Source organism: Citrus clementina, unplaced genomic scaffold (assembly GCF_000493195.1).
Source record: "Citrus clementina cultivar Clemenules unplaced genomic scaffold, Citrus_clementina_v1.0 scaffold_3, whole genome shotgun sequence".
Lineage (NCBI taxonomy): Eukaryota > Viridiplantae > Streptophyta > Magnoliopsida > Sapindales > Rutaceae > Citrus > Citrus x clementina.
Window position 1 is genome coordinate 23,558,135 of NW_006262339.1, and position 17,804 is coordinate 23,575,938.

Consider the following 17,804-nt stretch of genomic DNA (forward strand, 5'->3'; position numbering starts at 1 on the left):
GTGATAACCAATTACTAACCAAAATTGGCAACATAATGAAAATCAAAGCTCATGTGGAAGACCCAATCAATTTCAAGGGCAGATCGAATCAAGTTCTTCTCATAAACAAACAAATTTCTCCCCTAAAGCATGCATTCTAGAATCAAATACAGAAACTAAGCATTTACCTTGCAAATGGTTCGCTGAAAGGACCAAAATCTTCAATAGGGAGAGCCCAGATACAGTAGCGACGAATCTCAGTCTAGGATTTAGTTCGCAATTCAAACAATGGCTTCAATGGAAATTTGAACGCTGGCAGTTTGAACAAGGGTAAGGAACGGTCCGCCGGCTAGGGTTTGGGTAGTGTACGTAGTGGCTGATTGATTGAGAGTGATGATGGGCATCTATGCTAGGGTTGAGCGGCGAATTGCGTGGGATATACCTGGTTTCCCTCAAAATACCCAAAATATACCTCCATATATTAAAATTGCTAGCTTTACACATATATACTTAAAAAGATCAGGGAAAATACAAAAATAACCTTAATAAAAGCCAACAAAACAGAATCGATTCCCACCCAAAATCACAAAGTCGAGTAAACAAAATAAGAGAGAAAACTCCTTGAAGAACAAGCGGCTCTCTACCCATTCTGCACTTCAGCTATCACCATCGCCTCAGCTGTGTCACCACCACCTTGTCTTGCCTCCGTCATTGGTTACTAGGTAAGCAATTTTCATTTTCTTCTTTCTCCTACAAATATTGAAAGAAAAATTTTAGGGTTTTGCTTGAAAATAGTAAGTGATTTAGTGAATTGGGTATAATTTATGGGATTACTGAAAATGGAAAGAATTAGAAGTATAACATAAACAATGTAATACAATATATCACGAAAAGACATACAAAAACAAATGTTAGACAACATATTTTAATTTGAAGAACTTCAAATTTATTTTATTTCCTCTATGGATTTTGTATTCTTTTTTTTTTTTTGAGTGCAACAATTAAGATTTGGCAACAATGTGGTTAAAGAAAAGTTGATTAAAGAATAATGTGGGTTAATTTTCCCAATTTTTGCTTTGCGGTTGGAGAAAGGATGTGTTTAGTTTTGAAACATTATGATTCAATTTTAAAGGTTATTTGATTGTGTTCATTGGATCTGCCTTTTATTGATTATTATTTTGAATTTTGTTATAAACATATTGTTCTGTAAATTTATGAAATTAAGGATTGTAGTGTAAGAATCTATATGTGTTGTGTTCTAAAATCAGGGTTAGAGTTCAATTATGAGCTGGAAAATAGTTGTTGGCATGTTATTAGCCTAATAACATTTGAATTGTTTACTATCATGCTTCATATGATTAGTTTATAACTCATTTAACCTCTAGATAAAACTTTTTACTTGATCCTGTAGGTTCTGGACTATATACCAAAAAAAACCATGCCATCCGATGATAATTTAGATAACGACGATCAGAAGGCGGTTTTAGTAAAAGTGTCTAATATGTCATCACTAAAGGCACTTTCACTTATAAAGCAACGTCTCACAGAGCAACAATATGAAGTGTTTAAGGAAACATGCTTTGGTCATTTTGTGTACCTTCAAGATCTAAAATTCGCTGGCCAAATTGTTCATGCATTATTATTACGATATGTGAGATCAACTGATAAGGCAATGTACTTCAAAATAGGACAAAAAGAGTGCAGATTTTCTATGCTTGAGTTTGCCTTAATTACGGGATTGAAATGCCATAAAGAACATGATCTTCTAGTACATGAGAAAGACAATACTGATAGTATATGTGATGTGTTCATGGGGGGCAATCATGAATTTACTCAAAAACAATTACAGAAAGCTTTTTCAATAGCCCAGTCCAATGATGATACCTTGATGGTTAAGTTCGCCATGCTATATTTCTTGGAGTCTGTGTTGCTAGGAAAGGAGCCCAAGAATAAGATTGATGACCTCCATATTCGTCTATTAGACAACTTTAAAGAATTTAATAATTATCCATGGGGACGCTTGTCATTTGAGGCAACAATGTTAAGCTTGAAGAACACAGTTACAAGGAGAAGCAAAAGAATTGGTTCATTAGATCCAAACACAGAAGAGAAATACAGCCTTTATGGTTTTCCATTTGCGTTTCAGGTGAGAATGCTTATTTATTTATTTTTATAATAAACACATGAATTTTATATGATATTGATGTAGTGTTGTAATATTGCAGGTGTGGACATACGAGGTCATTTCTGAATTCGGCCAAAAATTTGCAACCGAAAAGGGTGATTTAAAGGTTCCAAGAATTCTTAAGTGGTTCTGTAAGAACAAGATTATGGCTGATGTAATTAATAAAGCCTTGAAAGAGGAAGACACCGTAAGTGTTTCATTCTTATTTAAGTGCGAACCATTAACATGAATTATTTAGTTTAACTTGAGTTATTTAGTTTAACTTGAGTTATTTAGTTAAAGCATTAGTACCTTCTTGGTATAATTTAATTAACATCTATATTATATAGTTTACTGTAGCGACAACATTGCATGCCACCGGAAGTGATGGAAGTAATGAGATTGCACAACATTACATGCAATGGTTCTTGGCTTCGGAAATTGAGTGGAAGCAAGAGCTTGGCGAACTCAATGCTGTGAGTGGTGATGAGCCTAACAACGAACCAAATTCTGCACATTCAAATGTGCAAATGCAGCAACAAGTTGATGTTGTAATGGATGATAGGCATGCAACCATCACTGATGATATTTCACACACACCATTCAATGCACCCTCCCCAGGATTTTTTCCTTCGCCACGTAATGCACCTACTTTTCAGAGGACAACACCGTTCCACGAAAAAACAAGCAAAAATGTAAGTTAGTTGATTTGTTTAAAGACATTTTGAGATTTTTATTTATGAAATTAACTTAGCAGTATATCTTAAAACATGTTCGTAGGTCACTCCGTCTTGTCGTGTCTCCATAGGCGATCATGTTGCTCCAACATTTCAGAAAATTTATGACAGATTAAGCAAAATCGAGGAAAAGGTGCAAAAGATTGATGTGTTGGAAGCAAAGCTTGACAACATTACAAAAGACTTATGGAGAACGACGAAGTTACTCGAGGAGTTTCTAGCATCTTTTAATGCAGCCAAAGATAGTCTCACTGATGAGGTTTGCAACATTTTAAACACTTTTAGAAGCAATTTTTATTTTTTTTATATATTTTTACATTTATTTCAGTGGCTTAGAAAAAAATTGAAATTAAATTCAGTTGACAATAATTACGAGCGAATTCTAATTTTGTTATATTTATTCATAATACAGCCACCTGCACATAATCCTCCTACCTCAGTGGCTTCTGATGTAGTCATAGATAAAATGGATGTTCAGGTTTGTAATATTAAATCTAGTTGAAGTTAAATTCAGTTGGTTACTATTATGTAAAGAATTCTAAATTATGTTATATTTATCTGTAATACAGCTACCTGCACATGATCCTCATATCTCAGTGGCTTCTCATGTAGACCATGATAAAATAGATGATCAGGTTCGTAATATTAAATTCAGTTTGTGTTGAATTTACTTGCCAGCAATTATGTACAAAATTATAAATTTGATTGTATTTATCCGTAATACAACCACTTGCACATGATCATCAAACCGCAGGGACTGCTCATGAAGATGCCGATAAAATTGATGTTGAGGTTGGTAAATTTAAATTTAGTTCGTGTTGAATTTAGTTACTAGCAATTATGTACAAAATTCTAAATTTGATTGTATTTATCGATAATACAGCCATCTGCACATGATCATCAAACCGCAGGGGCTGCTCATGTAGATGCCGATAAAATTGATGTTGAGGTTGGTAAATTTAAATTTAGTTCGTGTTAAAATAAGTTACTAGCAATTATATACAAAATTCTAAATTTTGTTTTATTTACCTGTAATACAGCCACCTGTACATAGTGTAATTAACATTACTGATGAAATTTCTAGCAAATCTCACGACAAAAAAAGATGCAAAGAACAAGATTGTGTTCCATTGGAACAACATTATCTGAGAAAAAAGAGAAAAAAATCAGTATATGTTAGCACACCTTACACTGACCCTTATAAGAAGTCACGAAAGGATGCAGTAACTGAATCAAAAGGTCCAATAAACTTTGATGATTGGATGCGTGATGGCAATATGGAGCCGTAAGTTTATTTTATTCTTTTTTTTTGTTTTCGGGTTAATTATATTTATTTCTTCTTTTATTCTTGTTTTAGGGTTAATTATATTTATTCAAGTTGCTATGTAATAATATTTCTTATTTTTTATGGTAGTTTGACAATAAGGTGGCCCGTCCACGACGCAGATAAAGACTTCTTCCGTCTATTATGCAAACCAAGATCATGGATATCTAGCGCAGTAATAATTTTTGTTAGGTACTTTAATGAATATGTTAAACAATGCATATAATAACTATTGTTTATTATCTACAGCACTTGGACTCTTTTTTTATGCTGAACGACATAGCTTGGTCAACTCCCCATCTTGTGCCATAATGGACACTATATATCAAGTAAGTTTGTTATTACATTTATAAAACATATAGGAAAATATAAAATATATAAGACACTTACACTTTTGTTTTCTATAATGATAGCGAAAGTTAGAGCATCTGTATTCAGTTTACGTGATCAACCCTGAAAAAGTATGGACAAATAATGCTACTAATTATGTCGTTGATTATGCCAAGGGTGAAAAACTTAACTGTGCTATTCATTGGAAAGATGTTTCCAAAGTAAGTTGCTTATATTTATTTGACATGTTGACTATAGTTTTTTTTCTCCATTTAGTGGTTTACATGGTTTTTTCTGTAGGTATATATTCCGCTTCATCCTAAGCAAGATCATTGGGCACTAGCACAGTTTGACCTTCAAAAGGAGATAATTTTTGTGTATGACTCTATGTTAGATTATATGAATGACAGTGCATTTGAGAAGGAATTGTTGCCGTTTGTAGTTATGATGCCATTGATTCTAGATAGGATCTCATGGTATACTTCACATTCTGATAATAATTCTCTAACTCGTAAGTGGAAGGCTGTGCGAGTTTCAGACATCCCACAACAAAAAAACAAGTAAGAAATATTGTTGCCTCTCTTATATTATCTCTTGAGTTATGTAATATCAAATAACTATCACTTTATATTTATCTCTTGCAGCAATGATTGTGGGGTTTTTGTTATGTTTTATTTGGAGGCACTTGTATATGGTCTAGACATTCCATATGACGTTCGTACACAAGCAAGCATTAACTCATACCGAAAACAAGTGGCAACAAGGTTGTTTTCTGACAAGAAGTTGATAGAGGAGTGCGATTGATGATGACAAGAAGTTCATTATTTTGGATAATCAAGAATACTCGACTTCGTATTAGTTTGTAGTTTAACTTTTGGGATAATGTTAATCAAAACCTTATGAACTGGCTTGTATTGTTGTAAATGTGTGAAATAAGTTAAATATTTTGGGTTTTGTTATTATTTAGTCAGCATTAAGTCTCCTAAGAAATTTTATACTTTTTTATGTAGGTCGGCTAAAGAGTCGAGTATACTCAACTTATTTCATCAAAGTCTGGTATTTTGATTCCCATACTTCAATGTATGTTTGCCTAAAAAATTCTCCTCTGATTGACTTAACTCTCGACTTCCTTCAGCAAAGTTAGGAATACTCAGCTTTTAATGTAATCTTGCCTAACATTGAACAAAATTTCTCCTCATCGAAGTCGGGTAAACAGTCGAGAAAACTCGACTTTTAGTGTAATATTGCCTAACATTACATAAAATTTCTCCTCATCGAAGTCAGGTAAATAGTCGAGAAAACTCGACTTATATTGCAATCTTCTCTAACATTGAACGAAAATTCTCCTCTCATCAAAGTCGGGTATGAGGTCGAGAATACTCGGCTTTTAAAGTAACATTATGTCAGATTGAATGAAAATTCTCGACTCATCAAAGTCGGGTATGAGGTCGAGAATACTCGGCTTTTAATGTAACATTACGTCAGATTGAATGAAAAATCAACTTATTTCATCAAAGTCGGGTATGAGGTCGAGAATACTCGACTTTCATCGAAGTCGGGTAAATAACAGAAAATACTTGACTTTTTTCAGTGCAGTCGGGATTGAGATCGAGAATACTCGACTATAATATAAAAGTCGGGTTAAAAGTCGAGAATACTCGACTTAGATTGTATCAATATGTAATCATCTATCAAAAAATGTAATAGCTACTAAATATTATCTGCAATAACTGACCATGAAATAGTATCTGTAACAACTTTAAATTATCCAGGAAACATTAAATACAATTGTATTTCATCCTTATACAATTTCAACTAGTAAATAACAACTAGTAAATTGATCTTTATCCAGGAAACATTAAATAGCAACTAGTAAATTCATCCTTCTGCAATTTCAATACGAAAATCCTTATACAATGACTTAGCATAGTCCTTTAATTGCTCCAAGAACTCAAGCCATAACCCAAAAATCTACGATGCCACCATTTAAAGACAACATACAAGCTAAATCCTTCGTCAAGCCCTGTACACATAATGTTAAATTTAGTACATATTTAAACAACATTAACGAAATAAATAAAACATAAATGAATACCAAGAATTGAGACACTTACATTGCATATAAATTTAAAACAAGGTATCACTCATGTAACGACATTGGCGTCATGCATTTGAGTCGATTGTATCCACGACCACCACACCGACTGCATTTACGAGGCACCTTTTCCTCACCCCTAGATGGTATTCTATTATTTTTTGGACGCCCACTTGACCGCTTTTCTAGAGGAGGATGTACTTCGCGGGCACATACATCACCAGAAACATCCCACCCCTCTTGAGGACCAACAGGATAAATAGTCTCAGAATATGCTAACACCCATGCATCACTTGAATAGTAATGGGAGCAGTAATCATAGATTGAAAAATCCCGATGCCTACACACCGCCACAGCATGTACACATGGTAATTGTTCAAGTTGGAATTCCCGACAAGTGCAAGTTTTCTCTAACATGTTCACATGCCCATCAAGATCACCATCTTTAACAATAAATTCATATAGATTTAAGTTGATCACTCGAAAATTTTGAGAGGCAATTTGTCTACTTCTCACTTCCTTATCCGCCCATTTTGTCAGTCGACTATTTGTAGCCGCAGCCTCTTCACGACGCTTACAAAACCACTCTCGTAGTTTGTCAATTATCCCATCCATTAGTTTATGAATAGGTAACAATCGATCAGATTTTAAAATCCCATTCATGCATTTAGCAATGTTGGTATTCATAATATTGTAACGTCGTCCATCAAAGTGCGAACGTGCCCACTTATCAATCCCTGCCTCCTCAAGATACTTTCCAACTGCTTCGCTGACCTTGTATATCTCATTCATATAATATGTGAAGTGTGTTAGTCGATAAGCTTTTGAAGCCGCTTCAAATATACCACCAACATCAACATCTTTAAAGTGAGTCCTAAGGTTTTGCTTTAAGTGGTATGTACAAACTCCATAGGTTGCATTCGGGAACACAGTAGATACAGATTTCTTAATACTTGGATGGCGGTCAGAAATGAAAACTAAATTTTCAACTTCCCCAATTGATTCCCTCAACTTTGTGAAAAACCACAACCAAGATGCATCGTTCTCACTATCACCGACACCGAAAGCTAATGGATAAATCTGATTGTTACCATCCTTGCATGTGGCAATGAACATAGTTCCTTTATATTTTCCTTTGAGAAAGGTACCATCAATTGCAATAACTAGCCTAATGGAAGAAGAAAATCCCCTCAAAGAACTACCTATTGCCATGAAGAAGTACTTGAAGTGATTTGTGTTATCAATCTCAAGGAAAGTTCGAGCCCCAAGATTCTTTTTCTCAAGCATTGCCATATATTGTGGAAGCAATTTGTAAGACTCTTCAGGTGAACCTCGAACAATTTGCATTGCACATTCCCTTGCTCTCCATGCTTTGTGATAACTTATATCGTAACCATATTGTTGCTGAAAATCCTGCCTAATGTCTGCAGCCCTATATGAAGAAGATGAACCATCATACTTAAACTGAATATTTTGGGCAATTAGTTTCGCAGAAGCTTGGCGATGATCTTTCTTCAAGACATCATGGGAACAAGAATGTACATGGCAATACTTCCTAATTTCGAACATACCACAATTATTGACCTTAACAGCACGAAGATGCCATTTATAGTTTTTATCCACGCAAGTGACAACAAGTAGATTCTTACCAGACTTAAAGGTTTTATATTCAAAATTTCTTGCTATAGCATATGCACTGAGCTTGCCTTGCAAGACCTCTTTGGAAGAAAATTGTTGTCTTTCCATAAATCCATCGCTATCATCACCAACTTCATTTGATGCTAAATTATCAACACTAACGAACGAATCATTTGTGCTTATTGAATTACTACTAGCCAGCAAACCAAGTCTCGGCAAATAGTTGTTACTACACCGTGGCTGAATTATGGTCAACACCGGTGGACTATCAGTTCTTGCTTCAATATTCGGTAGTGTCATGTCTTCGGCATCAAGATGGACAGTTCGTGCTTCAATATCCGGTATCATTCTGTCTTCGACATCAAGATGGACCTCTGTTGGATGAGGAATAAAACTATCATCTTCTATTCTAACTCTGTCAACTTCAGGTTGGGAAGCTGATAAATCAACGGTTGGATAATAGTGACTCTCCTCCCAAGAAATGTGTCTGCAGGTGGACTATCTCTGCCTTATATCGCCATTACGCTCGATTATATTACCCTACGTTCATAAGTGATGCATAGAGGATTTCTAAAACCGCTATTAGCTTCTTTCAAAAAAAATTCTACATCACAATCATTCAAAATTTCCATAGGTGGCAAAGGCTCTGACGATGTTTTGAACTTGAACTTCATGCTAATAACAAATTCAGAAAGATCAATAGAAATCACTTTTACCACTTTTTCGACAAGTTGCTCAAGTGTAGTTGAATGTGGTACTTTAATACCCCGTATCTGAGTACCGATTAATCTATATTCACCATTTTCCTGAGTCCATTCACCATTATACAATATAGGAACACGTACAATTGCCATTAATGAGTGAAGACACTGCCATCATTAGAAAAATTTTAGTACAAAAAATATGGATCTAGTGACTTACTCGACCTTATTACTCGACTTATTTTGTAAAATTACTCGACTTAATACTCAACATTCAACACACTAACTTGACTTCTTACTTGACTTACTCAACTCATTTCTTACTCATCAAATACCCGACTTCTTACTATACTTATTCAATCCACTTACTCGACTTTGCGCTCGACTAAATACTCGACTTATTCAATTGTCTTCATTTCTTACTCGACTAAATGCTCAACTTACCAGACTTCATTCCCGACTTAGTACTCGACTAGATACTCGACTTATTCAATGCATTCACTTCTTACTCGACTGAATGCTTAACTTACCAGACTTCATACCGGACTTTGTACTGGACTACATACTCGACTTATTCAATGCATTTACTTCTTACTCGAATGAATGCTCAACTTACCAGACTTCATACTCGACTTTGTACTTGACTAGATACTCGACTTATTCAATTGCCTTAACTTCTTACTCGACTAGATGGTCAACTTACCAGACTTTATACCCGACTTTATATTGGACTAGATACTCGACTTATTCAATTGCCTTCACTTCTTACTCGATTGAATGCTCAACTTACCAGACTCCATACTTGACTTCTTTAAAAATATTAATACTCAACTCAATGTACTTACCCGACTTATTACTTGACCATTAATACTCGACTTATTTAATATGCTTACTCGACTTCTTACCGGACCATATACTCGACTTATTTAATATGCTTACTCGACTCATTTAATATTCTTACTCGACTTCTTACCCGACCATATACTCGACTTATTTAATATGCATACTCGACTAATTTAATATTCTTACTCGACTAATTTAATATTCTTACTCGACTCATTTAATATTCTTACTCGACTTCTTACCCGACCATATACTCGACTTATTTAATATGCTTACTCGACTAATTTAATATTCTTACTCGACTAATTTAATATTCTTACTCGACTCATTTAATATTCTTACTCGACTTCTTACCCGACCACATACTCGACTTATTTAGTATGCTTACTCGACTCATTTAATATTCTTACTTGACTTCTTACCCGACCATATACTCGAGTTATTTAATATGCTTACCCGACCCTTTTACAATTCTTACTCGACTTCTTACCCGACCATATACTCGACTTACTTATCTCCAATTCTTACTCGACTAAATTCTCGATTTACCCGACTTCGTACTCGACTTCTTCCTGTACTGATTCTTCAATCACTCAAAACTTAAATGTAGTCTTAAATCCCTACATTCTATGAAATAGTGTGTGTGTGCAAGCACAAAAAATAAATAATGTACTACTAAAATTTATAAATCATTAGCAAGAACACTTATAATGAAATGAAATCAAAACCTAACCATATAAATAGAATGTATTTCAAACATACCTTGATAATGCACATTCTTAACTGTTTATTTTTATCAAAAACCTTTGTATTGGAGCTAAAGTCAAGTAAGGAAACTATCAAATAATGAAATGGAGAGATAGAAGGAAACTGTCAAAGAGGGAAAATGGCGAGAAGAGAAGAAAATAAAGAGGGAAATGTTGAGAAGAAAAATAGAGAATGGTGAGAGAAGCCCGAAAAAGAGAAGCCATGGGGGAAAAAAAAGATGTGAATTCTTGGTTTTTTAAGGTTATTTTTGACTTTTCCTATCTTCATGGGGTATATGTATGTAATAGGGTATAAATTTGGTATTTGAGGGTGAATTGGGGGCATTTAAATAAAAAACCCAGGGTTGAGTGCTGTGTGAGTAAGAGTGACAATGTCAATGATGGGGAGACTTGAGAAATTTTTTCATTTGTTGACACTTTCTTAAACGCAGTGTTTCGTTTTATTTATTTATTTTTAAAATCATTTCAATAATCTAAATGCCGCGTTTTGATTATAAAAATAAAAAATAAAAAATAAAAAATTACTTTTAAATATGGTCAACATGTTGATATCAAAATTCTATTTCATAAACTATTAATAAATAAATATTATATCACAAGTACATCATTAATAGTTTGATAGATCAAAATTATGTGACGACTCCATTATAATTACATGATAAAATAAAGTTTGATAGATCAAAATTCTATGACGACTCCATTATAATTACATGATAAAATGATTTTTGTCATAAAATGATACCAATTTTCTTATAGGGCTAAGGATTTCTTATCCTAATAGTAGTGACTAGAAAGGATACATAAATAGATTGAGGCTATGATTCTTGAACAAAAAAGAATTTTCAAAGAAATTATCGTGCATGATGGGTAACGTATCAATCAAATTAGGTCCAAAATTGAATTCATCGTTTAGGTGTCCACAATGTCAAACACGTTGAGGAAAATTCTAGATTTTCCGTTGAAATTTCAACGATCACTAATCGTTGATCTTGAAGTCATGCAAAGTATCATAGTCTTTTGAGTTTCAACCTAAGACGTGGCCATATTGTGGACCATAAGAAATTTTCAAAGATCACCATGTCGCTACATTGTTCAAGTTCTTGAATTTCAACGAAAGATGTAGAATTTTCTTCTACATATTTGCCATTATGGAAAGTGGAATTACCCATCATGCACGACAATAGCTTTGAGTATTCATTTTGTTCAAGAATCATGGTCTCCGTCAATTTATGCTTTCTTTCTAGTCGCTATTCCATTTTAAAGATTAGCTCCTTCGTTGCCTCTTTCTATGCCAAAATGATACGATATTAATTTGTAGCAAGAAATTAAATGAACACGTACGATTAATTCGAGAAAACTCATACTTATGAAAAATTTGATTATTTGAGAAATCAATAAACTATAGCATATAACTCAAGTTACAGTAAAATTTTAACAATTCAATACTTCTTCATTATGAGTTAGAGATATACATACAAAGTATGGGTAAAAACTCATTTAGTCTCTGTATTTTAAGATTAGTGTCCATTTAGTCTCTATATTTTTAAAAATATCTCGAAACATCCATACCGTTAAAGTATTGATACGCTTACCGTTACTTTTTATTTTTTTAACTTACTTTTACAATATTATCCTTTTATAATAATTTTTTTGTTTAGACATTAATAAAAAGAAAATTATTAAATTACCAATTTAACCCTAAAAATTATATTAATTTTTAATTGTCAAAAATTAAATTGTTACTTTTTATTTCTTTTGGCTTACTTTTACAATATTACCCTTTTATAATAATTTTTTTGTTTCGACATTAATAAAAATAAAATAATTAAATTACCAATTTAACCCTAAAAATAAAAAAATATATATTAATTTTTAATTGTCAAAAATTGTATGTAAACTACAAAGTGTGTAAATGGTGCTTGCAAAAAAGTTAATATGATTTTTTTATTTTCTAGGGTGAGTTAACCACACATTAAACAGAGACACTAACTGAACATTGCTAAAGACACTTTATTTTCAACGCACATCCTAATTTACGATACTAGGAGCACAACGTGCAACTGGCACACACACAAGATCCTGTGCTCTTGGAGATGATAATCCTGGGCGTTCAGACATATCAACCACACCATCAGGACTCGTTACTTTGAAATTGAAGCACTGAATCATAGCTGCTAGAGTTGTCGGCAACTCTTGCATGGCTAAAGAAAGGCCAGGGCAGCCTCTTCTCCCAGTTCCAAATGGCAGCAATCGGTAATGCAATCCCCTAACATCAATCTCACTATTTGACTCTGATAAGAATCGTTCTGGCTGAAATTCCAATGGGTTCTTCCAAGTTTCGGGGTCCCTACCCATGGACCAAAGGTTCACAAACAACAGAGTTCCTTTAGGAATTATGTAGTTGCCAATTTTACAGTCTTCTAGTGCTCTTCTGTTAAGCAATGGAATTGGTGGATGAATCCGAAATGATTCTTTAATGATGACTTGAATATAGGGGAGATGAGGAACGTCAGATTCTTGAACAAGCCTGTTTCTTCCCACAACTTGATCAATCTCTTGCTGTGCCTTCTGAAGCACCATTGGATGGTTTATGAGCTCTGCCAATGCCCATTCCACTGTCATGGATGAAGTGTCTGTGCCAGCTGTGAGGAAATCCTGGACAGATAGCAACAAAGATGTTACATGTTAGGTAAAAAAATTCTAAAAAAAATATGGGTTGCTTCCCATTAATCAAAAGCAACAAGACATCTGTTAGTACAAGGAGATTCATTGTTATAAAGATAAGATTTATTTATTTATTATTTATTTTTTTGTTAGAGTTTTTAACTTGATGCTTTTGTTAAAGATTTGATTTATGGTCCATTTGGTACTATTATTGAGAAGTTGTAACTTAAAAATCATGGAAAACACTTATAGTTGTGAATTTTTGTTAAGGCGATTTTATCCACTAATTATTTGATAAAAAAAAAGAAACTTAAAATATTTACTAGTTTTGTCATAAATATATTTAAAATTATATTTATGTCAAATTTTATTTCACAACTATAATTTCTTTTTGACACCTCAGTATTAAACAAACCTTTGATTTAGATATGAGACCTCTAATAGGCTTAGATCATATTCACACTTAAGATGTGGTAGCTACTAAATAGGTCCATAGGAATGGGAGCACCAAAATGTAAATAATTACTCAAATTATTTTAAAAGTATTACACCATTTCACCGTCAATTGCATTAATGACACATTAATAATTAATGCATTTATGCCACACCGATGAAGACAGAGTACAATTGACAACATATATTAGTTAAATATAAATGACCATTTTTAAAGATGATGTTAAAAGAGACAAATATAGGTAATTTGCATTGATTAAGAAGCATCTTTTGGGAGACGTCTTTGTAAAATTAAATATAGGTAATATGAATCCAGTAGCTTTTGAACCGCAAAAAATAGAAAAAGAAACCAAAGTACAAAAATGGTATATTCCTAAACAAATGAACAGACCTCATTTATCAAATAATAATAATAAATAATAGTCTTGCTAACTTACATCTACTATAATTTACATCAACTTAAAATTAATTTTTTTTTAATATCACTCAATTGTTACTTGTCAAACAATTAAAAACTTACGGAAAATTAATTTTGAGTAAGTTGTAAGATAAAAACAATGTAACTTAGCAGCCGTAACAAAAACATTAATAACACTAAATAAATAAATAAAGCAAGTGAAACATGACTTACCAAAAATAGGGCTTTGATGTGATCTCTAGTTAACTTGATCTCCGAATTCTGATTCTCCAGAACATCGAGCAAAATATCAAGCAAATCCTTCACTTTCTCTTCACTTTCCTTCTTCTCCTTCCTTAATTTTTCACGATTTGTTATGATATTCTCCAGCAACGAATCGAACCGTCGATGAATATCCTTGAATCGCCTGCGAAAACCCTGAATATCAAAGCTTTTGAAAACCCAAATAACGTCAGAGATATTAAACTCGCCAAAAATTTCAGTCACTTCACGAGCCAGGGTTCTACACTCTTCAGCCTGGCCCCCCTTTCCTGAACATCTAATGCTCAACATCATTTGAGATATTATATTGTTTGTAAATTTCAACAATTCATCTGTAATATTAACACTTCCGCCAGATTTAGACTTCTCAAATAGAAACCGAATAAGCTCGTGCAACTCATTTGTTCGAATAGGAAGAAACTGGAGAAGGGTTCTGCTGCCCAAGAGCTCAACTGTGGTCAGCTTTTTCATGAATTGCCAATATGGGCCGTTGGGAGCAAAAGCAAAAGAAGAGTTATATGTAAGGCATTCAATGGCGGCAGAGCTGTTCCGGGCGGCAAAAGTAACATCATTTGTTTTGAGAAGCTCTTTGGTTACATCAGGAGAAGAAGTTACAACACCTAGGACAGAGCCTATGCGTATGGACATCAAGGGGCCATAGCGAGTTGAAAGCTTGTGAAAAGAATGGTGAAGGGAAGGGCCGAGGAGATGGAGGTGCCCGACGATCGGCAAGGCCCACGGGCTCGGTGGCAGTCGCCGTGAGTGTTTGATGGCTTTCAGCACGAGGGCGGACAAGATGAAGAGGGAAGCATAAAAAATCAGTGGTTGAAGTGTCATGGCTAGAAAAGATCTCTAGGCTTCTTGGTCACTGCCATTGAGATGAGTGGACAACATGCATTTATAGATGCTTCAATCATGGGAAATTTCAGCAACATGCCTAATATTGTTTTCAATGTAATTATACCTTTTGAAAATAATGCAAAAAATAACAATAAATTATGACTCATGAGACCCCATGTGTTTTACTTTTACTCTTTAAGTTACGTAAGTAGTGACTAGTTATAGAAGCAGTGACTTAGCAAATGTGGGCACATTGGCAGCCCATGCATTAGTTAGGCCGGCAACTTCTGCCCATGAACTTTCAAGTCTTTGCAAAACAAAACATAAATTGAGTAAATAGAATATAAAATTAGTAAATATAAGATAAAATAAGTAAATGAACATATGAATATTAAATTGGTATATTACCAGTAAACAAAAAAATTTTGTAGATGTAATATAAAACTTGTAAATCAATATATATAAAGTATAAAAATAAAACATAAATTGTGGAAATAGAATATAAGACTTATAAATAGAATGTAAAATAAGTAAATCAACATAAGAATGGTAAATTGATGTATTATTGGTAAACAAAACAAAAACTTATAAGTATAATATAAAATTTGTAAATCAACATTAAGTGTAAAATAAAACGTAAATGATGTAAATAGAATATAAGACTTATAAATGAAAGTTAAATTAAGTAAATTAATATATGAGTAGTAAATTAATTTATCATTGGTAAATAAAACAAAAACTTTTCAATAGAACATAAAATTTGTAAATTAACATTAAGTGTAAGATAAAACATAAATTAAATAAGTAAAAGATAAGACTTGTAAATAGAATATAAAACAAGTAAATTAATATATGAGTGGTAAAATGATGTATTATTGGTAAATAAAACATAAACCTACCGATGTAACATGAAACTTATAAATCAACATCAAGAGTAAATTAAAAACATAAATTAAGTAAATAAAACATAAGATTTGTGAATAGAAAGTAAAACAAGTAAATTAATTTAGAAGTGGTAAAATAATGTATTATTGGTAAACAAAACATAAACTTACAGATATATCATAAAACTTATAAATCAACATTAAGTGTAAAATAACATATAAATTATGTAAATGAAATAGAAGACTTGTAAATGAAATGTTAAAAATGTAAATATTATAAGAGTTATTGAAACAAGTAAAAACTTACAAATGTAAAATAAAAACTCATTATAATAATCACCTTATATATTTACTGTTTTTATTTCTACTTTTGAATAATGATAATTTTAGGTTTATGTAATACATTTGATGATATATGTGAAATTAACTTGTTCTCAAAATCAAAATTTGAAATTTTTTCATATTTGTAAGATATGTGATTTACATTCTTCTAAACCTTCTCAACAACATCCGCAAATGATCTTTTAGTATAAGTAAGAAGCAAAGTTTAAAAGTACATGAAATACGTATAAAACTAGAAATTAAATCCAAATTTACTGATATTTGATATGTGTCTAGTAATATAAGAATGTCTTTTTATTTTGTTTTGTCTTGATTCACATCAAGAAAAATAATTTTACTTAATTAACTTGTATAGTAAACAAATAACATGATAGAAAAAAAAATTTATATATATCCTAGCATGAATATAGAATTTATGGTTAAACCAATTTAATGAATCTTATTCTAAATGTTTTCAATATAATTTTTTGTTTTCAATTGATGATTAATTTTTTTCCTTGCTTAAATAAATAAACTATTATTAAATTAAATTAAATTTTAATGTCGGTTTTACAAATTTTATGTTATTTTTATCAATATTTATTTTGTTTGCAATTTTAAAGCACCATTATACCGCTGTTATATTTTCAATTATTGCAACTCAATTATTTCATGGTCATCAGGGAGCTTGCTACGGTACATTGTCTGTTACGTACACAGCCAATGGTGGAAGGACCCACGTGCACAGGAGAGAGAAATTGCTTTACCAAATGCACCCTTTGTGGAGCTGGCTAAGGTGCAGCTCTCAAGTACAGCGTCTGCAACGTAGCCTTATCCAGTCATCAGTTATTGCTAGGGGTGGGCAAAAAAATCGTAGTGTTAAAAAAACCGAACCGAACTGACGGTTTTTTCTAATTCGGTTCGGTTTTTATTTTTTAAAAAAACCGAATATACCGTTTGTAAAAAAAACCGAAATGTCGGTTCGGTATTCGGTTCACTTAGCCGAACCGAAAAACCGAATTATTTTTTGATTTTATTTAAATCAAACATGTGTTAATAATTTTATTCAAATCAAACATGTGTTATTTCTCTTTATAACATTATGATTATGTTTATATAGATGGAGTATTGGAGTTTGGTTATGTATTTTGAAATTTTAATATTTCATATTTTGGGAGTATCTTATTAATAGTTAGTAAGATATTAGTGATAAAATGTGTTTTGAATACTTTGTATTTATTGTTAATATTTGTAATAAAATTAGGATAAATTAATTGTTGAAAAAAATTATTACATTCATGAGGTCCAATGGGCTAAAAAATTAAAAATTCAAAATAGGCCCAATAGGCTCAGAACCGAAAAAACCGAACCGAACCGAACCGATC

At 32.5% G+C, this 17,804-nt stretch overlaps 3 protein-coding genes across 4 annotated transcripts; 1 reads left to right on the plus strand and 2 right to left on the minus strand.

Annotated features, from left to right (window-relative positions):
* The first annotated feature begins 595 nt into the window (after positions 1–595).
* Positions 596–5,458, plus strand: LOC18048150. Of its 2 annotated transcripts, XM_024189097.1 has the most exons (15): positions 596–701; positions 1,391–2,125; positions 2,205–2,351; positions 2,494–2,838; positions 2,924–3,139; positions 3,293–3,358; positions 3,450–3,515; positions 3,635–3,672; positions 3,764–3,829; positions 3,921–4,165; positions 4,295–4,379; positions 4,454–4,533; positions 4,618–4,755; positions 4,835–5,094; positions 5,179–5,458. In XM_024189097.1, the coding sequence occupies exons 2-9, from the start codon at positions 1,418–1,420 to the stop codon at positions 3,804–3,806; spliced, it is 1,629 nt and encodes a 542-aa protein (XP_024044865.1). In that variant the 5' UTR covers positions 596–701; positions 1,391–1,417; the 3' UTR covers positions 3,807–3,829; positions 3,921–4,165; positions 4,295–4,379; positions 4,454–4,533; positions 4,618–4,755; positions 4,835–5,094; positions 5,179–5,458. The 2 variants fall into 2 exon arrangements, with proteins under 2 accessions (XP_024044865.1, XP_024044864.1); XM_024189096.1 differs by having other exon boundaries at positions 4,295–4,533.
* Positions 5,459–6,674: 1,216 nt separating this feature from the next.
* Positions 6,675–9,121, minus strand: LOC112099718. The gene is made up of 2 exons (XM_024187164.1): positions 8,812–9,121; positions 6,675–8,704 (listed from the first exon to the last, which is right to left on the minus strand). Exons 1-2 carry the CDS (start codon positions 9,119–9,121, stop codon positions 6,675–6,677), a joined length of 2,340 nt encoding a protein of 779 aa, XP_024042932.1.
* A 3,418-nt stretch (positions 9,122–12,539) lies between these two features.
* LOC18048151 (licodione synthase) lies at positions 12,540–15,297 on the minus strand. The gene is made up of 2 exons (XM_006441767.2): positions 14,327–15,297; positions 12,540–13,233 (listed from the first exon to the last, which is right to left on the minus strand). The coding sequence occupies exons 1-2, from the start codon at positions 15,209–15,211 to the stop codon at positions 12,607–12,609; spliced, it is 1,512 nt and encodes a 503-aa protein (XP_006441830.1). The 5' UTR covers positions 15,212–15,297; the 3' UTR covers positions 12,540–12,606.
* Between the last annotated feature and the right edge of the window lie 2,507 nt (positions 15,298–17,804).